Here is a 23,767-nt window from a genome sequence, read left to right on the forward strand (position 1 = left end):
TGTTCTCCAATCAATTTAAGAACTATGTTTTTATAAATAGATTAATTTACTGTTTTTTTATTGTCAATCTCACCTGTGACCGATGGGAAGAAAATACCAATGAGAATGGTGAATGTAGTGGTGAGGTCGACTTGAATCTGATTGAAGGAACTTCCAGACATCTTGTCAACGTCCTTAGGATTCTTACCATAGGCGATGAATTGGCCTTCTTCTTGGAAGTTGCTCCAGATGTTTTCTGTCATAAAGATTAATTAATACAAGGTTCTCGTCGTTAATTAGAGAATATGTACAAACGAGAATCCTTGTCTACGGACCAATGATTATTTATCCACGTAGACGAGTCATGTTTTGTATAGGATTGTTAGATGGCTTTAAACTGTTACCTTTGAACACTCCACTGGCGAGACCACGAATACCATTGATGATGGTCAAGTTGTTCTGAAGGTAGTAAGGGTCGCAGTTTCTGGAACTCGTCGTGTTTCCACAATAGAGTCGATGAAGATGGCCACTAACGTTCTTATTACAGTCGTTCGACACGTCCAGATCTTTCAGTAATTTGTTGCCCAAAATGCACATTCTGAGAAGGAAAGCGAGTAAGAATAAATATATTTTGAGATAGATATAGATAGATAAAGAGATAGAAACAATTTAAGAAAAAATTGTGTTCTCTTGATGATGAGAACGTACGAGAACTCACTTGAGGTTTTCGTTTCCATTGATATTGACGAAGAGACCAACGTATACGGCTATAATGGAGCATATCACGCAGCCTAAGGCAACCGTGGCGAATTTGTTGACGAATTTTACTCCTACGGAGACGATAACGCCCATGGTACATAGCAATATTGTACCATAAACTCGAAAATTGTTTTCCATTATATTTGCATCCTTGGTGAAGTCACCGAAGATACTCAACGATGGCGCCATATATGTCTGAATAGATTGAATAGAAATTCGTGAATTTTCCTATTGTCCCATATTATTTGAACAATGTTTTATCGATTGGTCCTTACCAATACTATTTCAACAGCTCCGATAATGTACATGGCTGCTGCCAGCGTGGTACCAGTGTAGAACAACATTCCCACTGCGCCACCAAATTCTGGTCCTAAACTTCTGGATATCATGAAGTAGGACCCTCCGGCAGGCACCACACCGTTCGTGGCAATGGCGCTCATACTAATTGCTGTCAGCATGGTCTGAAATAGTCGAGCAAAACTTGTCTCAATAGAAATTATATACGCCTGGTATTATATTTGCAAACTCAATTTAAAGGAAGTTCTGTAATAATAAAAGTTTGGATCGCGGGAACAATGAAATTATACACGAAAAGTCCAACGGTAAAAATTGCACTCATCTCGAGTAGAAATTAAACTTTTGAGATGATGACATTGTGGAGGAAATTGAGAGAAGGGTCGAGGGTCAAACTTTTTTTCTCTTTCTCTGTGTAAACTTACAACGCAGCAGCAGCAAAACACAATTAGGAAGCCTTGAATGGCACCAGCCGTGCCAACGACCCACGTGAGACGAATGAAGAGAATAACACCGAAAATATTCTGAATGCAAGGTAGGAAGACACCGATGAGGGTTCCCATCCTCGCTCCGCCGGACGCGGGAGCTCCAGGTTTGCTATCGGGATCAGTCGCAGCTGGAATCGTGTTGCTGTAGTTGGCCAAACTGTTGATGAAAGTTGAGATCCGTGGCCGATCCTCCAATTCCTCCTGAAAAGACAGAAAGTAACGTGGAGTTTCGTCAAAAGCTTCCTTCTCTATACTTTTGCGCCAAGTTTGCTTAATCGTCGACCTATACCACTCGTTAGCAACATTTTAACCGCAACTGCGCTATCGAAACTTACAAAACGCGATAAATTACTTAGAGCGTTGTTAAATCCCGCGGGATTTTCCAGAAAGGCTTTAATTTTTAATGGGCAAGATGCATAATGGTGATTGTGCGATATTTGGCATACGGCAAATTCGTGCATTAGCAATTATTAATGGATGACGCCCGTGCAAGGAGAAGGAGGGGGAAGGGTTCTGTGCGTTGAAATGGCAATGCCGTGCTGACGGTAATCCCACAAATCGGATTAACACGCTAGCCAGTTTCCGCCTGCCGTACTGTGGAATCCCCTATATATATATATATATATATATATATATGTATATGTAGTATTTATATATAGTATATACATATATCATTACACCTTTTTTCCTATACAACCAAGCGTAAAAAACTATTAACGCTGCGCGAATCCCTAAGCGAACCGGAGTATTCTCCACAAAACTCGGGGTTGGTACTTGGGGAAAATGACGTGGAATTCAAAACTCAAAATGTTCAATTCTGCGGAATAAACTCTTTTTGAAAGAGAGAGATTTCTATAGAAATCTTTAGAATCTCATCAACGAAATGGATTTTTCAAGGAAGAACCTTGCAAATTGATTTAAATTATATACATATACGCGAATAAAGTTGAATTTATCTAAGAAATTTTGATGGTTTGGATTCCGTGAAGACTAGTATCGTTATGCAAGAAATTTCACAAATTTTCTCTTCTTTATACAATAAGTAGAAAAGATGGTCTAGAAATATCGTAAGGATAATCATTTTATTCGGCAAGTTTAATTGAAAACGAGATTCGTTATCATCAGAGTTAAGTCTAAAAATACTCTTCGAGTTGTGGAGCCTTTTCAAAGGAGTACAGGTATACGGTAATAATGGGCCGAGAAACAAGATGCTGATTCGGAGAGGTGAAACCTCGATTTAGCTTTCTCTCCTCTTATCAGTGGTATTCCGTTCAGATTCGATTTCCTCGATACCTACAGTTCTCGAGTATCGTATATATACTAGATAAGAAAACTGGAACGCGAAAATCGGTCATTATCGACAGGAATAAAAAAAAAATCATTCTGTCATGATTCTTGGATCGGTATGATTAGAAAAATGGTCTATTGCAATTTTAATTGAGAAAATTGCGAAGATTGTCTTCCCTTAAGAGCATATTTTGTTATCTTACTTTCAAGCTCCCTTATCTGCTGCAAAATATATTTTAGGTACTTACGCTGTAAAGGTAGAGATTGGTCTCATATCCAGACTTTTTCTCCGAGTTCCCGCTACCCACGCTCCCGATTGGTTCGCCATCTCCTCCTGCACCCCCTCCATCACCTGCACAAAAAACACTTAAATTTATATAGACGTAAAAACAAGAGAACTATATACTACGTGATATAATAAATATGTCTGCAAGGAAAGGAGAGCAGTGAAATAAAGCAAGTAGAGAATTTTTTTATATATAATAGTATAATTTATAATATAAGGTTTCGTACTGGGAGATTAACAAATCAAATATCAATTTCGTTTTCTGGCATGGGGAGAGTATCGTTAATACCGAAGGGGAGAAATTGTTGATAAAAGTTTGGTGGAAGTGACTAACGAGCGTGTGTGCCAGTTGGATAAACGCCAGTACTGCACGTAAATTCTATCAAAAGTTAAAGGTCTATCCAGCGAGAGAACGTATAATGTCTTAAGTTTTCCCCAGTGAGATTTTCCTCGAGTAATAATTGCAGCTAGTTACAGCTACTAACAGAACGAATTTATTTCTTATTTTCGCCTTATCACTCGAGCGCCAGTTTGAAGAAAAACGTGTATAAAGAGTGGAAATTCTAAACGTTTTAAATGCCTTTTGCTACTTTTTTCAAGAAACCAATAAAACTGTATTATCAAGTATTGTAACGTTATATATTTGCGAATACTGCAGACAACCTTTGAACGAGCTTAATACTTAGAATGTTTTCAAGGTTATTGGCAATGGTAAAGTGAAATACATTTTAGAAAAAATGACATTTTTGAAGAAATTGGCACTTGGAAAGTTTGGCATTTCCACTCTTTATATATACATATATAGTTTTATAGAGACTATCATCCAGTTTTATACTATATGGTGGATACTACACACATTGTGGATTTTCCAATCAGTAGTTTGGAAGTGCGTATCGTAACTGGGGCAATTCTATTATAAATTCTTTTTGCGTTTAACGGGACAATTAACTCAAGTGGGCGTTTTATTAGTTCACGTCTATCAGACCGAGCGAATCTCTTGTAATAATATCAAATGCAGTTTACGCGAGTACCAGGAACTATAATTCTGCCGTCCTCAAAGGATGATCCTTGTTTGCGATAATCTCTAACAATAAAACTCATCTATTCATATACCACGGGCTAAATAGAAATTGCGAAATGTGGAGAACTGCGACGGTGGATTAGAAATTGGTTTTTATTCGTCAAGATTACAGAAGTTGTAAGAGATTTGATCTTGAAGCAGCGAAGAGTCGTATAATAAGGTATTCGTTGGGCGAGGTAAAATTTTTTTGCAACAGCCAGAATAAAACTGGATCAAGTGGAAAAAGACGAAGCAAAAAAAGGGATGAGAGGAGGGAAGAGTGAGACAGATGAGGGGGGGGGGGGGTATTCGGATGAAACTAAATAGTGTCAGTAAATATGGTATATAAAAGTGAGTCTTTTTAACGAAGCAAGTATCGCACGTGGTATCGTTTTTGTCTTTAATGGCGTCTCCATTAATTTTTAATGACCATGAGAGAAGAAAAACTGCATCGCGGCTCTACATGTAACTAAGCTGGTAGCTATCATAAATGTTATTACTGTGTGCCTCCAACTAAACGAGAGCACAGTCCGCCATTATTGGCCAAATAATCGGGTTAAATTCTTCTCACGCTCATTCACTCCTAATTGTTCTCATTCGCTAATTTTCATTTTCGTCAAAACCCTTGTCAATATTTAATCATCGTTTCCTCGATAACAATTTTTCACCGACTATAATGATTGATTTCGCACGAGCTACCAGGCTCGCGCCAAGATCGGACAATTAAAAACAATTGGTTCGGTATCATTCGCTCCTGATTGTTCTAGCTCGCTAATTTTCATTTTCCCAAAAATCATTGTCAATATTTAATCGTCCTTGCCTCCACAAAAGTTTTTCACGGACTGTACTGATTGATTTCGCACGAATTACCGAGCTCGAGCCACGATCGGACGATTAAAACAAACATATAGTTCAGTATCATTTACTTCCGATCGTTCTCATTCGCTAATTTTCATTCTCGTCTGCAAAATCCCTGTCAATATTTAATCGTCCTTGCCTCGATAACAATATTTCACAGAAAATTATATAACGATTGATTTCGCAAGAATTCTCCGGCCAAAAGCCGACAATTAAAAGCGAATGGTTCGGTATATCGATTTACGCTTGACACAAGTTTTCTTAAGTTATTTTCGAGGGTCAAATCGAGTAGAGGATAAAATTGAGAGAAATGAAAGTGTATTGAGAAAACTTATGAAACTTGATATTAGCTGTTGTCGTTTGGAGTCTGTCGGATGACATAACTTGCGCGTGTTTGAGGTAAGTTGTAGCGAATGTTCCGCAAAACGATATTATTCCGTGCCCGTGGCCGCTGCGGTACTCCGAGGATTGGCTGGGGAATGTCAATAGTGTAGCTGCAACTGCGAAGACATCCCCAATTCCTTTTTATCGCCGCACCTTCCACACACACATACATATAAACGTATCTCTATCGCATTTTCCACGATAAAATCTCTCCACTTTCGCTTTTCTCCCTTGAATCTCTTATGAATAAATTATATGGAATTCCTCCTCCTCGCAAATTGCCCCCACACTTTCCCTGGCTAAGAAAAAATCGTATTTCGTTGAATGAATTTAAGGTAAATTAAAAAAAAAGGTAATTTATTCCCATTTCGATATCGGGATGAACATCGGTAATTCACTAATTTCTTCAAGAGGTTTCTTTGCCAAGCAGCGAAAATTCGATTTGTCAAAGGGAAATTGGACGATACAATCGATCGAATCCTGGTTTATTTCCATCCCTATATTTCCCAATGGGGATCGTATACTTTCACTTTTTTTACGCTAATAGATTTCCTTTTTGTTCTCGTCGACTCGAGGCTGAATTATTTATAGACCATTCTCAAACGTCTTTTATCATCTCGCGCGAAAAATGCTGAGCGTGTATCAGTGGAATGTCACCGTTTCCACGAAGCACAAGATTTTCTAGTAATAATGATAATGTAATTATCATTTGAGTCAAATACATAAGAATAGGGAGGATTAACGATACGATTGAATCGGATGAAATGATGAAGATAAAAAATAGCAATTTCGGGAGACTACGCGGTTCGCTGCTTTCAGAAGGAAATGACGTTGGCTTATTATCAAGATAATAAAGCAGGAGCGTGTCAGGAATAACAAGAACGAATTATAACCTGGTAGATAAAATGAAATAAATTCAAATGAAAATGTCATTTCTCGTTGGATAACTAAATAGCATAATCGCATACATTCCCCCCTCACTCTTTCTCTCTCTCTCTCTCTCCCTCTCTCCCTTCCCCTCTTTCACACTTTTCTATTCATCTCGGCCTGAAAGCTCTTGTTTCCTCATATGGGTCAATATAGGTCGTGCACAGCCAGTGGTCTGGAAATGTGCATTTTCCCATAAACATTGGAGTTCATTTTTGCTTTTCATAAAATTCTGCAATGTTAAAGGAGGACTGAGATAAATTGAGGAAGATGGAGTAAAAGAAACGATATCTTTCAAGCTAGACTCCAGGATATTAATAACAGGAGGAGGCACCACACATCCTCGAAAAGTACGTGCGTGCGAAAAACCTCAGTTGCTCCCATATGGCATGTTCCACTTTTGTATTTAACGTTTTCCTATGTATACTGTAGAGTGTACTACTGAAGGCACATCGGAGCATGGACGTAAAAGAACTCACTTACCTCCGTAGCACTAAGAGATATCATTTATTTTCTTATGACGTTTTTGAAGACCCAATTTATTTGCATTTGGAAAGGTCTTAGAAAAAATTTATATATCTTTTGTAGTTTCGACAATAAGTGAACTTTTACGTTCGTATTCTGGTTGGTTTTTAGTGGTACACCCTGTACATAGTATATATACCACCGTGAATTACTTATTCTTCCGGATCAGCTTCCTACCCTGTGTTGCATTCATTTGTTCTTGGAAAATTAAACGTGTACTTTCTACGCTATACAAGTACTAAAACAAACACAATGTAGCGAAATTGTGTAGCTGTAATCGTATACGAAAAAGTCAACCTAAAAGTGATAAATATTGTCGATAGAGATAGCGCTGCTAATACACATATGTATATTAGTAAACATTCTCATTAAATTGTTTGAATTGTACTTTCGTAGCGTATACCCACTAAAAACAACTTTCAAAATACCTCATTAATTACAGCTAATTATTTTACGTGCTATCTCGAAGAGAGATGAATTTTTTAGAAAAAATGTACGGAAGCTTGATTGAACTCATTAATCAGATATATACGGTATTAGGAAACGATACTTCCTTTTAAAAATGTATCATCGATTATTTAAGGAGCATGGTCTGCAAACAAGATATATTTAGCCCTCCTTGAACTCGTTGTTTAGTCACGATAATTATAGGCGATACTTACCGAGTGAACCCACATTATGCTCACCCTCATATAACTCACCCTGCAAACATCCTGCATGATCGGTCATTCAATCGTAATTTCGTTTCGCAGAAAGAATTAATTCTTGCATATGAATAACTTCTAATCGATTTTATTATTTTAGTGGATCTGCTTACAAGTATTTGGTATTTTCTAGAAGTCATGGAGAGTAATCAATGGTTGAAGGAGAACCACTTTCGATTGGTAAGTTGATGGATTAATCGAGAATGACAAGTAGAAAAGTATTGTTGGTTTTCTTATACTATGTTGTATACTATATATGTATGTGGAAGGAGGGACTTTGTGCTTCTAGTTCGATAAATCAAAAAACGTAATGTGCATGTAACAAGTCCTTTCAAACACAGTGCATTCATCCCTTTAGCATGTGAAAAATGAAAAAGTCTTGCTTTATTCATGAATTCGACATTTGCCTGCATTGTTATATAAATAAACCGAATTTGTTCCAATTATTCGTCGAGACAGGTTGAAAAGTTGTCAGCTCATTCTTGATTAAAACTAATTTCTCGCACGATCACTGAATTGGAATGTTTAGTTTGCTTGGCTCAGCCAGAGTTTTCGGATGTTTAATTCCTGTCGCGTAGTCTTTAAAAGAGACGAACAGAATCAGCACAAGCCAATACTTGCCAAGTCCCATTTTCATTCAACCCAACTCCTACAGGATTCGCCGATCCTTTTTTTGCACTCACTTTTTCCACCCAGCCAATAAATTCCCTTTACAGCACGCTTATTACTTTTTTCTCTCTCGCTTACGTGTACATACACGTGGAATCCGAAGCTCGTCCAATTGTCTTATTACACAACTCTTTTGAAATAAATAAAAAAGCATTAACCTTTATTATTCGCACCACAATCGATATACTTATCACAATTATATTAAAAATAAACTCTGTACAATCACGATCGATTATAATCCCCGACCCACCTACGTACAGCACTTGATTTATTGAAATCTCTTTTCTACTTTTCATTATACTCTGTCTCTCAAATCAAAAGGAGATTAATCGTCACTGTGTCGTGTTAATTTGAAAATTATTATTGGAATAAATTTCTATATCATAAATTTAACCACGATTATACATTACAAGTGCAATAGGGGGGGGGGGGGGGAGGTTAAAATGAACCAAGGTAAATTTCATACTGATTTTTTTTCTTCTGATAAACGTAAAAGCAACATGGAAGATGTAAGAGGTAGATTTTGGGGCCAGGTAAAGAGAAAGAGAAGAGGGTAGCACTTTGTTGATTCGACCAAATTTGGCGTAGAGTGGATGGCCGAGTTGCAATAAGAACGTGTCGCGCGGACTGTGCTTAAACGAGATTAGGACAAGGGCAAGCGGAGGGTTAAGTAGTTTCCATTGTAAGGATGCTCTGCGCGCGATGTGACGAAGTCACCTCCTCCAATCCCCTGCCAACCCTCTGACTCGCATACAAGCACCCCCCTCCCCTTAGGTCTTACGTAAGATCGTCATTTAGTCGAGCCGCACTAAGCGAAAGCGGTTTAAAACTCCCAGAGCTTAATTTTTTCCTCGGCTTAGGACAGTTAAACGTTCAAAATAAATAGCTTAATGCAACGAACGAACACGTCCATGAACAATCGTCGTTGTTTTATCAATTGAAACAGCTGAATAATTTCTGGTAACGAGGTAATAAAATTCAGTTTACGATTTTATGAGATGTATACATATACTGTGTACATAGTATAAATATCGTGTAGTAAAAATTATGCTCTGTAATAATTGAGCTACCGATAGAATTGCTAATATACAGTTTACAAGGTTTGGGATTAATTCGAGCTAAACAGAAAGCAATATTTAGATATTGTAATTAGGAATGAAAAATTCTTGTATAATTTTTGAATATTGTTAATATTTATCGAGTTACATGACAATATGTTTAGACAAGGAGTCTATAGAATTATAATGAAGCTCGATAAATGTTAATAATATTAACAAAATTCACAAAAGTTTGTAGTATTTATTACCATATCTATACAAAATTATTTTCCCTATTTTCAAAACTGTTAATATTTAACGAGCTGCATAATTTATGTAGGCTATCGACCTAGGGCATTCAGATCTAGACAAATTTTTATGTACTTTGCTTGAAAAATGTTGGCAATATGAAAACAATTTATTAGAGTTTTCCATCGTTATTATCATATCCACAAAAAGCTCTCATATATTTTGTTAATGTTATTAGTGTTTACAGCGATGAGCTGCATAATAATTTATGTATACTCCTGACCTAAACATATTTCAATCTAACTTGGAATACATTAAAGATATTGAAAAATTATACAAGACTTTTTTTACTTATTATAAATTTCAGTATCTACACATTGATTTCCAGTTGACGCGAATTAACCTCAAACCTTGTACAGGTTACAAAAATGGCGAGATATTTGATGATTGACATTTTCCTGCTGGATGGAGACAAGTTCCAGCGAGTTTTACGCTTCAATCGTTTCCACAATTGTCCATTATTTAAATTTCATCTCCGCAGTAGCTTTTACCCTGGATATCTATCTTCGCGAGAACTTCCAATTTCCCTATCGCGTATACCGTAGGACGAGTAACGAGAAACTTTCGTACAGTTTCTTCGACTTGTTCGCGAGAAATCGACAAGTTTTGCTAAACTCTGCGGGCTCCAGAGTATTGGCCCTGTTAGCGTAGAGAACTTCGTTAGGCTCAACAATATCGGTTCTTTTCACTTATTTATGTAGTTAATCAAATAATTCTTCTATATTTTTCTTGCAAAGAATCTGGCAATGATCAAATCATTTAATTGCTGATGATCAAGAGACGTGGTATATGTATAGTTTCCAAGTTATTGCAAGCATATACACATACATATAGTTTGTATATAGCAGTTAAAAATAATTGTGTTGATTTATCTCATAACAATAAACTATTTATATTACATAATGCGGAGAATGTGGGTAGAATGTGGGCAATTCTATAAAAATATTCCCTTTCACATGGTAAATTATGTGCAGTGGAACAATAATCGGCACCTGACGCCACCGCAATAAACTTTAATGTCGAATAATACGGTGGAGGTTGTGTTGTGCGTTGGTAAGTGCGCGTTTCTCGGGAATTCGTCGTAATTTATGGACGACCAGCATCGAATTGGAACACCATTGTTGCCACTGTGCTCTTAAAAACCGCTGGACGTTCCAGCAGCGTATATATATAGACCACTTTTTATTCTGGACCCGCCATTTTTCCTTCCAGCAAATCTATCTGCTCGATTTCACCATAAGTCGCGCACTCTATTGCTATGTGTAAGAAAACCCAAGTCCATTTTTCAATCTCTTCTCATGACTTCGCTTTAAATTTCGATCTTTCTCTGACATCTCACTGATGATTAAAACTATGGTTTTTAGTTATAATGCAGTTTTTTGTATATAAACCTCGTTTTTCTATCAATATAATGTTTTTGCAAATATTGCAGAATGGTTCCAGAGATAAATCGATATGACAAAGCTGATGATTGGAATTCTGCTAGTAGGTTCTTTCTTCGTGTGTATTCAGAGTTGACTGGGGAGTTGATTTGATTATAGTTACACACATTGTGAATACCAACGTAATTTGGTTTGCAAAGTGGACGGGTTGATTTACACGTTTATTCCAACGACCCATTGGCCCAGTGTCCAGGCCACCGACAAGATTTACCGGCACGTCCATATTCCAAGTGCAGCTTGGACTCAGAATACAGAGGCCATTGTGTTCGTCAAACCAGTGAAAATCGTTGCAATAATAACCCCTCCCCCCCCCCCCCTCACCCTCTTATGTCATCAGAAAATTATCGAGAACAATTGAAATATCCAAACGAACGTTGCGTTTATCTTAATTATAAGTATGAAATTGTTCAGAGAAACTTGGAAGTCAATAATTTAGCGGCTATAAGAAAGCAATATAAATACTTGATAAATGTAGAATAATAATAGGAGCTGTCTGGTTGAACAAATTTTGCAGACTTTTTGCAAATGTTCTTCCGCATCCGAGTGCAATAAATTATCCTCGGTCTTTCCATTTTCGCGTGCAATCTCGCGAGAATTCATGCTGAAAGCCTGGCAGAATCCGAGGTCTAAAAATTTCCTGTGGGATTACTGTCCTCTTCCCGAACAAATCTCATCTGGAATAACAGGAGGTGCGTCCCTGTGTAAAGTGTCACCTATAGTGGTACAAAACTGGAACGACGATTTGCCTCATCTCTGAAAGTCATTTGAACTCTATATGAGATAACTAGAAACTTATGATTCATTCAGAATAATTTACTTAAAAACGAGAATACCTCTATTCTCTCGCTGAAATACTTTTTTCTGACTGAAAATGCTTGGACGTCTATTAATACAGGAAGATCGATTGAGTCGTACAAAATCGAGAAATTTGGAAAGGGATGGAAATACGAAGAAAAATATTCTAATAAATTTGTGTTTTAACACCACTAGTTCAAGAGTAATTAACGAGTAGATTTTACTAATTGCGTAGGAGTCTTATTGGTCGGGATCGGTAGGTCGATCTGATTAGTTTGGTTAGGTGATAAATTCAAGCCAAAAGTTCTTAAATCGAACTAAGATGTAGGTCTCGATTTTCCTAGTAAACGTAAGTAGAACGTGGAGAACTGTGTATAACAAAATTCTACGTTATAAAAATGAAGGGAAAAAACATGCCCAAAAAAACTGTAATAATAAAAGTTTAACTTTTATAAATTACGCTAAACGTTCTAGCAATTATTATTAATGGATTGTCTACATTTTTATGATGAAAATATGTCCAAACACGATACATACACGAATATTGTTGCACTGAATCCACAGAGCCAATTAAAAATTAATTACACTAAAAACAATCGTATTTATGTCATGTTTGGCCTCATTTTCGTTGTAAAAATGTGTGCTATCGACTAATAGTACGATTTTAAGTTCGTGTAATGAAAATTGTATAATTTAAAACTTTTATTATCAGTTTATCTGAACTTATTTGAGGTATCTTTTTTTATTTGTTCAGTTACGGAATTTAGGGTAGGAATAGCCAACTGACCAAAACGATCGGATTGACCTACCGATTACAGACAATGGGACCACCTTGCTATTAGGAAATTTTGATCTTTAATTACTCTTGAACCAGGAATATGCCTCGAAAAAGAAATATTCGGATTTTTTCCATTAAATTCCCTTTCCTAGTTGTGGTCCTCGATTTTTTTATCAGAATTTAACCAACCACCCTGTATGATTCATTTGAAATAACTTTTTTAAAAACGAGATTGTTCCTTTTTTCTCGCTGGAGCACTTTTCATTGATTGAAAAGGTTTGAACGTCTATTGATATATTGTGACAGAGTTTTATATATCGCAAGTAATGTTGGGATTTGGATGGCGGGTTGCGTGAAAAGCAACTTGAAGTGGCCAATGGACGGTGGGCGGGGTCTTGTCTATAAGGCACATCGAGTATTGCTTTTAAGGTCACAGAAGAATTGAATTTTTCAAAATAAACCAATCTTACATCAGAGGAATACTGATCTGTCCGATTATATCGAAGATTAAAATTGACTTTCCTAGCCGCAAACTCACTCCGACCTTCCTTCTCCGAATTCTTTATCGGAATTTGCCAGGGAGACCGGAAGTTGGCAACTTCTTCTCCCTGGAGAACTTGGTCTCTCCCTCTCTATCTTTCTGTCTCTCGCAAAGATCCAAATTCCCTTATAACGTTATTAAAGCCGTTCAACTTTGCACGAATCTTCCTCTTATAATTACACCAAAAATCATCCCCTAACAAGAAACCTGAAATATCCTCCGCAAGATCTACCGTAAAATAACCAGAAGTTTCGCCAGGGTGTAATTTCAAAAGCAAAGTAGACTCGTCCAAAAAATGGTCCCTCTTTCGAATTTCGAGGTTGTCGTATTATGTAACAAATTACAAAAAAAACTAGCATCCAAATAATTCAGCAATGCTGAATACGTTCTCCAGAGGAAAATATAAACTTCGGGAGGGAATTAAAATTTGATTGCGGGCTGGAATATAAATTGAAAAAAACATATCGTACCGGCCTCAAGACGAGCTGGCGAGCCACCGGAGGTAGCTTTGCCAGGTGATTTCTGCTGCGATTCGCTCATGGTGCCCCGTCGTCTGCACTACACCAGGACTTTTCCTGGTTTTTTCTGACAGTCTCTATTTGAGTAGTAGTGTAGAGGGGGGGGGGGAGGGAGTGAGCCTCGCCCTCCAACCGATCCTTTCACGGCTAAAGAAAGGTAGCACGTGCTATCACCTGGCAGCAAGCCTCTCTCATCGGCCACACTATGATCGAGGATCCACACTGCTGGCCTCACTGCCTCCTCACAACTACTTCTTAACTCAAAGTGTCCTGGACACGTTGAATTGCCACGGTTCTCATGATTCGCTCAGCCTCCTCCCCGAGGAATAACGAAAGTTGCTGTGTTGGGGGTTTCCCTGAGAGTGGTCCAGTTGTGTTTACTATTCGTAGTACGTCGACCGAGTGTACAAGCGATTGGGGGTGCTGACGAAACTGCGAGGTGTAGGTGGCCAAGGGGTGGCAAGGGGTGGACGACCGGCTGCGGCTGTAGGTCAGCGTCTCTTCCTCTACGCTCGAATTTTGCTGCGGAGAACCTGGAGTACCCAGCCCCTCTCTCTCTCTCTGTCTCTCCCTCTCTCACGAAACAGTGTGGTGGTTTCACTCCCTAACCTACCAAAACCAATCACGAATTGAGCCGAAGCTTTGCTCCTCTCGCGAGGAAGACCATCTCAGGCACGATTAAATCTCTCCTCCGATATGAACACTTGGTGGAGGACACTGGGGAGAGCGCGAGGCACCGTGTGCACCGAATTCGCTTGGCACGCGTGATAAGAGGGTAGTTTCCCTCGCGGAAAACGAGGAAAGGTCGACTGACACCGACTACGCCTGGGTTGGAAACGAGCACTCCCGGCTTTCCCAGGGCTCCCTCTCCCATGCCAGATACAGCGCGCCAGCGCGCAGCCTACTCTCTTCCCTCCTCTTTGGTCCTCCTCGTCGTTTCATCCCTCTCGATCCAAGCTTTGCATCCATCTCTCTTTCCTTTTAGTCCTCCTCTTCGTTTCTCCCTCTCCCCCCCTCTCTCTCTCTCTCTTTAGTCCTCATCATCGTTTCGTTCCTCTCGATCCAAGCTTTGCATCCATCCTCCTCCCTCCCCTACTCTTCATCTCTCTTCCGTCTAGCCGAACTTTCCTCCCCTCGAGCATCCTTTTCCCTCATCTTCGATCCCTTCTGCTTCCAGTTTCCTCTCCTTTTACAATATTCCATTCGGCGCCCTCTTTCTCCCCTCGCTTCTCGATCTCGCTTTTCACAAAAAAATTCTCTTGCTTCGAGTGGTGCATGAGTTTTCGTGCATGGCATATCAGCTACTTAATATTTCTCATTCAGCGAGCGGCGGGGGTGGGAGAAGGGGGTAGGTGGTGGTGTTGGTGGTGGTGGGGAAATTACTATGGGGCGTAGACCCTTTCTTTCTTATCACTAGCACGCGCGATAGCCTTCTTTGGTTTTTTCTTTTTCGATTTCTCTCCCCCTCCCCTAATGCCCTCGACTCGCCCCTCTTGGTGCTCGCTTCCTCCCAAGTCCCGGGAGCAGCTCGTCCGCTTTTCCCCCTTCGGTCGCGCCTGCGTCCTTCGCGCGTTCAACGCTTTTCTATGATATCGTGCTCTGCCTGAATTTCTACCCCCCCCCCCCTCTCTCTTTCTCCTTGCCGAATACTCCTAGCACGAGGTCACCCGGACTCGCAGAGATCTCGCCGTCGCACACCTCCCTTTTTAATCCCCTCGATCACCAGACATTCAAATGCAATAATCCATTAATCCCCTTGACTCGCATTCTCCGCGCACTAAAAAACCCTCTCCAACGTGTTTTGCCTGCTTGGACCACACTCGGTACTTCTCACATGCAACGAGTTTTCTCGCTCGCTGATTGGACCGTGGAATTTTTCAGTCGACGAAAATTTTAGTTTCCTCCTAGTCACGTACCATGGGGGCTATGAAGATAAATTTTATCGCGCTGCCGCCGTTGTGGCGGAGCGATTTTTCAGACTGCTGGAAAAACCTTCTCAGTGCTGCGTACGAAGAATGCTTGAAGGGAATAAAAGGCGGACGGGATAGGTATCCTTAGCAAAAGCCACTGTCGAGAGTCCCGGAGTCGTCTGACTGGACTTCCAGACGATACAAATCAACCGAGAGTCCGGAAATTATATAATACTGAGTGTCATCGGCTCATGCTCCATTGTGTAATCTATTCGATCGATTTATGTTGTATATATTTATATGTTTATGCAAGCGATAATAATTTGCAAAAAAATATCGAAATGAGACGATCAAGATCAGCCGAGAGTTTAGGAATTGTATAATACCAAGTGTCATCGGCTTATGCTGCACCACCATATAAGCGATCCGATCGATATATGTATATATATATTCTATATATGAGCGTGATAATAATATATGAGAAAATATACGGAAGCAATTAATAAGGTATTGTGAAGAAATTTTGTTCTTAATAGTAATAAAAGACTGATGAGTTTATTCTGTATCTTCTTGAAACTATCACTATCTTTTTAAACTGTTCTTAATTACAATAAATTATAATTAAATTAATGAATATTCATTGTTTTTAATCACACGTTTAATTAGTGCCAAAAGATTGTTGGATTTGATTAATTTATAATAACTCTCTAATAGATTAATATTAGGTAATATTTCTCGCTGTACATATTTTACAAAATTAGTAAAATATTTTCTACCTTCAATTTCCATCTCCGCTTCTCATTTTTTATCATGATTGTGTCGTAGGCTGTGACAAAAAATAACGCTCATTGAAAGGTTGACGACGGAAGAAAATGCGAGTCGAGGCAGCCTTGTGTACCTTTGACGCGAATGCGGTGTGAAATGGAAAAGCAAATACTTCTGGTACTTGCACAGAAAGCATATCTTTCTGTTTGGCCCACAAAATAAAAATCAAGGAATGATTTAAACAAATTATTAGGCTTTCTGTGAAATGCCAGAAATTCCACGAGGAGATTTCACGACTGAACAATTTGCTTTAAACACCCGTACGGATTTCGCAATTTGGCGCGAATTCTCAAATAAATTTAACAAAGTATCGCGCAACTAGTTGGGAATAATATTACGTAGTACGGCTTAAAGCTCGCGAACTATGAAGATCTGTTAACGTTGACAAATATTTTTTACCTTTGGTTAAAATAGTGCAGAAAAAACGAAACCTTCGCTTATATAATGTACGCGAGCTATGAATCCCTGTGGGATTTTACAGAGACTGCGGAAAGTTTGCGCCAGGCTATTTTTCGTCACAGGTTATGAGCGGATAGTGGTCCCTTTCGAAAGCTCGCGTGAGAGGAAACGATGTGGAAGGCCTATGGCGGTAGCTAATGATGAGCTTGAAAAGTTTGCCTAGCCGACTAATAAAGTTGTTACGCGGAGCACATGAAATTTTGCAAGGTAAAGAATCACGAGATATACATAGAATAAGTTTATGAAAAAAAATTAAATTATCAACTTAACAAGGTAGTAGCTATTAAAACTACAAGGAGAATTTACGTAATAAATTATTAATAGTCAAAAAGAATTGAGTGAAAGTTATTTCAACTATGATTTTTCTTTTGGTACAAGCGAGGTATGATATATTTTCATGAATTTTTTAGAGCTTGAATAAAGAATTTTCAGATGATTTCAGAGTAGTGAATGAAGTAGAGTGAGAGGGGAAGGAGGGGGAAGGTTAGGTGGATCATGCAGGGCAGGGCAGTCCAGGATAGAAGCCGGTAGCAGCAGCAGCGGTATAACGGCAGCAGGAGAGGAGCTTACGGATCGGTGGCGTCGCTATGACGTCACAACCACCCCCCTGTGACGTAAAACCCAGGCAGCGTTACGTTACGCAAGCGTCGGCAGGCAAGGGTGCGCCGTTATCACCCACTGCCCTACTTTACCACCCCAAGTCTCCTCCCTCCCCACTCAACCTCTTCTCAATCTCTTTCGAAGCTTCTCCTGCTGCGCGACGACCCTCCTCACCCCTTCCCTACCTTATTATGGTACCTACACCTTCTCCATTTTTAGCTCCGATACATCTTTTGCCCTTTGGATCATTAATAAATCTTCTTGATGTTAAGTAACAGTTATTTCTCTCCGCAATGATAAACATAATGAAAGTTACGCCGATTTTAATAATTCTTTCGCAGGTCGATGTACAGGCAAATGCTGTATATGATATTTATGAGTAAAAAATATCAGACACCATATAAGAACTGCTTTAAAAGTTTATTTTTTGAAGGAAATAGTATACTCCGGTTTTTCTTTGATGTTCTGTTAGTATAGGGACCATGCATACTACAGTACAATTATTTAAGGTGAGACTGTGTAACTGTATACATGTACGCAAAAAGTTTGTCAAAAATTACAGAATTGACCAATGGACAGTGCTGGCTGTATGCAGATTTGGTACTTTACATTCTGGTTTCATTGTTACTGTATGGTGTGCACGGTTTTTGTAAAGGCCACCGAGAATTCTCTTCTCCTAATATAGAATGGGCTCCCTAGTCTCAAGGTGGACTAGCTCTTTCGTGCTACTTCCTAAAAAATTCTTTTTCACATTTCTTTCTATTTTTCACCCCCCTTCCCCTCTTTAAATACCCGACGATTTTTATTCTTCTTAACCCCTTCCCTCATTTCATTTGCACGTTTTTGTAAATCTAAGTGTATACATAAACTACAATGTATAGTGCAGAAAAGTTTCAAGTGCTTTTTACAATGGAAACTAAAGCTAACAGCTTATTCGGGAACGCGTTCATTATACACCGGTACCTATAACATTTAACAAAGTATCATGAAAAGAAAACACGTCAAGCTTTTTTACAATGATATAGTTTAGTTGTATTTTTAGCTTCCAGAGATCAATGTTCATCATTCTGTACTCACCCAGACCACATACATCCATTCCAAGCACCAGAAACGAAATAGAGCGGAATTGTTCAAAAGGATTTAATGTTTAAATTGAATGTCTTGTTGTCTACTATATATATAGAATAAAGTAAGCTAAGGTTGGCTTAATAGGAAGTGATAACGCAGTCATAGGTCTGCGCTAATTTTAGCTGGCTAGATTGACAAAGTTTAAAGTTTAGTCGTTAAATATTTACACGTATGTACAGTGTATAATATACAGTATATGTATTCAATCCTTCGCTTATGACTGAAATTGTCAATAAATAAATGAGATAAGATTAATTAAAGCAAATCCAGGGAGTAAACTGAGCCAAATTGATGTAGTAATTGAAGTAACGTTAATTGGAGGGGAAAAGTGGGAAGAAAGAATTGATATCGACTTTTGTTATTTATTTATTTCGTCGTTGAAAAGGGACGAAAATGGAGAGGCTTGGCGATTGAGCATTTTGAGCAGGAAATTGATTTGTGTTTTCCAAGAGGTTGCCCAGAATGGTTGTCGATCCACCCTCGAAAGAATCAAGGAATTTCAGGGAGGACAGCCCCCCGAGCTTGCGCCCTCATCTTCAGCTATTCAAGCGCCATAAAGCACTAGCTGCACCCCCGGGCCATCCGGATTACGGGCTCGCCACATACAAAAACCCTTCGAATCCCACCCTTATCTGGGTCAAAGATATGCACGCTTACTACCTTCCTACATTCCAATTTTACGTTCTGCATCGTTTTCCTCGGCCAAACCATACGCTAAAATAAAACAAACACAACAACATTCTACACATGGCTGTACAGGGTGTGCCACTTAACTCAACCCAGAGCGGGGACGTAAAACTTGATTTATCTTCGTAAATATAAGAGATATCGATTTTTTTCATAAGACCCTTCTGAAAGTACTTTCTACCTTAATCAAAAAAGGTTATATGTAAAAAATTGATATCTTTTATAGTTACGAAGGTAAACGAAATTTTACGTCCAACCTATATGGAAAAAATTAACTGACACACCCTTTTTAGCAACCTTTGCTAAAGAAAAGTTTTTTTTTATTTTTGCTTCGTTGTTTCTTCTTAACTATACATATATTATGAGATGCTTCACGATTCGTGATTAAAGTGCAGAAGATATATGAAGCTTCTCGGAAAAGAAAATTATTTTAATAGCAAAGACTATAACTCTTTCCGTAATTTATTATGATTAAGAGATTTTTAATCGCAGTTTTTGGTGAGGGATGTGACAAAAATTAGGAACACGTTTAAGCAAATGATTCTCGTAGTTAAGAAAATGGCTGGTGGGAACACGATGCCCCATATTTCTCAGAGAAACACGAGCTGTCTGGAGGGAGGGAGTAAAACTTCCCTCCGATAATTTCAAAGGAAGGTCAATTGGGTTCACGTTTTGTCCTGTTATGCACATACAACGATGTACTCGATCAACTTTAGCCCCCTCCCCCAGTCCCTTTTTCTAAAAAAAAATTTCTTCAATCTCTCTTCAACACGTGACGTAATCACAAATTAGGGAAGAAGGAAGAGTTTATAAAGTAACACGAGCCCCTATCTTCGATCTTTTTAAATTGTTACATTCAAAAAGGCTGTCAGCTTGAATATTTACCAAGAGCACAGGATTCTATATTGGGTCTGACCAAGACGATCCGTTTCTACTGGGGATTTCGATAAATTGCAAGGAGAAAAAATGGAATAAATCAATGAAAGCATTTGCCAAGTTCGTTAACGTTGCAGCCTCGCGTATAATCATTGAGCATCGGAGCAATTAATCTACTAAATAAAATCAGATAATTTTAAAGAAGGGATAACTGGACGAGCTGGAAAAATTAATTGACGTGCATTAATTATTGACACGACGTGACTGCTTATAAAAATTTGAAGCTTAGGAAGCGAACCTGAATAAAGCGGACTGTGCAATGATGTAATATGGCCAAGCCGAGACGAATACTACCGTTTATATTAATTGATAATAATGGCCTTGTAATGGCACCACTATTAAGTCGGTATGTATTTCTAACGAACCAACGTATATAACTGTCATAAGTGTAATTAGTCGTTAAAAAATACATCTTTGCAGGGAGAATAAATCGTTCGTCTTTCCTTAAGCGAATCTCAAATAATTCCTCTTTATTGGATGTATAAGAATTATGTTGCTCCAGTTACTCCATTGTTTAAGATGATTTTGTTCCTTCGTCGGATGGTTCGGAAGTATCGAAGAAAAGCTTTTATTTCCTGATGTATTTTAGTGCAAGCTTGGTAATATCTCACGGAACAAATTCCGTTCCGAATTCCATCGTTAGACGTAACAGACTGGCTAAGATTGCTTAATACACAGAGCCACGAAACGAACTACCATTGCGATAGATTGCATTTTTCTTTCACGTCTTCTTAGTACACGTTATTCACTTATATTCTTTGGTACAACAATAACATTTATTGCTTTCGCGATATCTCGCTAAACGATTGATAACCATTCCCGCAATTTTCTTCAAAAACATTCTCTCTTAATAATAAAACGAGTGTATATATATACATATGTACACAGTAGTATCGCTGCAAGTGCGGAAGACGCGTACTCGAAATTTTCCACGATTTTCAGCTTGCCTATAAATTTTCCTCTCGACTAGGATCCTTCGTGTTGGGATCCTGGCTTCTCCGTAGTTCTCCATGTAGGATCTAACAACAGGACACATTTTATGCCCTCGTTACGTAGCTTGCTTGTCGGTGAAATAAAATTTCATGACATCAACCACCAACCCAATCCACCCTGAAATATTCAAATTCCTCTGTGAAAATAATAGTCATGAAACGTAATGAGTAGGAATGCCTAGGGAATTTCTCCTTTATTATTTTTAAATATTTTTTTTTCTGTAATTAAATAACGTTGCAATAAACAACACAATAAAGCTTGGAAAATTCGCTTGACACCTTGTAAAGTCCCTAGAGGTTATTATATTCCATTTTCATTCCGTTCCAATCTTGTATCTCGGCTCTTCATCCCTCAAAGGGTCCTCGCGTTACGAGTGCCGCTACTTTCAATGTCAATTTTCAATTCAAGTAATCTCCTTGAAACGCCAGCTCGCTTTGGAGCACCCTGTACACCTGGGGAATATACCGGGTGCATCGTGCGGTAATAAAGTGTATATACACTACACACGCGGATTGGAGACGCAGACTCCGCTCTATCGATCCAAACTGGAAAGAGAGAAGTAGTTAGGAAAGCTGCGAGCCTGACGAAGACGAAAATGTAGCCGGAGAGAAGAAAAACAAACAATATGAAATTCATCGAGAGGGAATAATTAATTTCATATAAATTTCTCTCTTTTTTATGTGCTCCAAACTCTCTCTCTCTCTCTCTCTCTCTCTCTCTCCGAGCCGTGGCTGAGCTCGTAAGTCCTTCGCAATTTCACTTCCGCAGGTTTACAATCACACAACGTAAGCCCTTTGGTTTTTACACATGTAAACACACCGAGGGTTATAACGTGGAGTGTTCGGGACACGTGGACGGACAGAATTCAGAGGAAAAGGGATTTCGAACATGATTGGGATAATCTGGAGGAGATGGTGTAGAAAAAAAAGAAAGAGGAGAAAAAAAAACAAGCGGATGGGGTAATAGTAATGTAAATAGCCTTGGCTCTCCCTTAAAGGCTCTCGACTGTAGTTCCTCTCTCCCTGGTACCCCAGTCCCATCATCTCTAATTACAAAACGCTCTTATAGTGTTATTATAGGTATACTCCTGTATACCAATCTGTCAAGACTGTACAAAAAATATACAAGCCTCAGAGTTACCCTCGCAAGAAGTCTGACGAGCAGTGGCAAGAGTTCGATAATGAAAAATCTTTGCAAATTGAAGAAATTTAAGGGAGGGGGGGGGGGGGGGGTTGATGAGATTGTAGAAACGGATCGGTGAACGCGTGCAAGACGGTTGATAAAAATTCATGAGGTTCTCTCCTATGAGACTATTACTTCCGGGTGTCTTGGGACAGGGTGGTGGAAATGACCTTTGGAATTAGATCTGGAGAGGTCATGGGTCATACCTGCAGGTAAGCTTTTGCTGGCGCCTGCACGCGATATCATAGAGCGGCAATTAAGTTTTCACGATAAACGTGAGAGATCGTGTAATTGGAACGTGGAATTTCATGGTGGCGGTGCGATCGGGCGTCGAGTTTATCGGATATCTAAACCCTATCCGGAAGGCTACGCTCCTCCGATTACACGTCAACGCGGATAGACCGGAACTTTAAAGCTGCCTGATCAATTTCTCTAATTAGAAAAGCAACGCTTCACACTTTATACGTACCATTGAATTTCTCCTGCTTTTTTTTTTAATATTATCAGTGGTTGGAGCTTGGTTGAAATGAAGAGAAAACACAAACGTTCGTTAATTCTACAAAAGGTATAGAAATTTATGTGGTGTATGTGTGTGTATAATGCGTAAATCTGACGTAATGCGAGCAGATCTGGAGTAACATACTGCAGGGAATGATCGTAAGCTAGCTGGTTTCGATTGAAACTCGAGGGAAGCTGCGTCGTGAATTTGACGCGGTAAGGTTGGAGAGAGGAAATATCGAAAGTGGCCCGTTCGACTGCACGCGATTATCACCGGGAAGGGAGAGAGCGAGGCAAATTGGATTTAAAGGAGGATCTTTCCAATTGCACGTAAACCCGAATCCGCTATTCTCTGCTCACTACACTTTTCCCGTTTTCAAATAAATTCCACACACACACACACATATAAAATTCGAATCCCAATTATTTACTCATTGTTCATCAGAACAATGCTTAATTAATTGTTTTTCGAGCAGTTTAATTAACGAATCCACAGGAAATTATAATCGTTCGACCGAACGAAACTTTAGGGATGGGAGGAATTTGAATATCGAGGAGGGAAGATAAGATTCAACTGGACAAATGGGGGAATGCGTGTGTGCGCAAGCGATGGACTTCCGGTTTGCTGTGTGTAAATCTGGCAGAGCTTACGAAGCTGCAATCAGAGAAACTGCTGGGCTTAATGCTCCACTACACTTTGGCCCCAGCTGACAGTGTGTTTAATGACGATCGTCCATCGATCGTCCACCATATCCATCCAACCAATCTCGAACGTAGTATATATAGTACAGACTGCATTCACAAAATATCCAGGCACCGGGATCCGTGCAGCTTTTTCGTATTAACGATGAACGAGTGAACGAGGCGAGTGAGAAATGTTAAATTTTACAGAAACATGGAAAAGTTTGA

General features: G+C 39.0%; 1 protein-coding gene across 6 annotated transcripts in view; it reads right to left on the bottom strand.

Moving 5' to 3' along the window:
* Nucleotides 1–23,767, bottom strand: part of kcc (solute carrier family 12 member kcc) — a 63,649-nt gene that overhangs the window by 8,351 nt on the left and 31,531 nt on the right. For 5 of the 6 annotated variants that reach the window (XM_066734606.1, XM_066734598.1, XM_066734633.1 and 2 more), the window contains exons 3-8: nucleotides 3,056–3,159; nucleotides 1,458–1,721; nucleotides 1,014–1,199; nucleotides 698–933; nucleotides 384–577; nucleotides 74–235 (exon numbers count right to left, since the gene is read on the bottom strand). In XM_066734606.1, coding sequence (XP_066590703.1) covers nucleotides 74–235; nucleotides 384–577; nucleotides 698–933; nucleotides 1,014–1,199; nucleotides 1,458–1,721; nucleotides 3,056–3,159 — 1,146 coding nt within the window. Of the gene's footprint in view, nucleotides 1–73; nucleotides 236–383; nucleotides 578–697; nucleotides 934–1,013; nucleotides 1,200–1,457; nucleotides 1,722–3,055; nucleotides 3,160–13,592; nucleotides 14,471–23,767 lie in introns of those variants that run through there. The other variant, XM_066734613.1, reaches the window with a different exon arrangement.

The sequence above is a fragment of the Prorops nasuta genome, unplaced genomic scaffold, assembly GCF_024137725.1.
Source record: "Prorops nasuta isolate Cenicafe-Biocafe unplaced genomic scaffold, Cenicafe_Pnas_1.2 PNAS00002, whole genome shotgun sequence".
NCBI classification, from domain to species: Eukaryota; Metazoa; Arthropoda; class Insecta; order Hymenoptera; family Bethylidae; genus Prorops; species Prorops nasuta.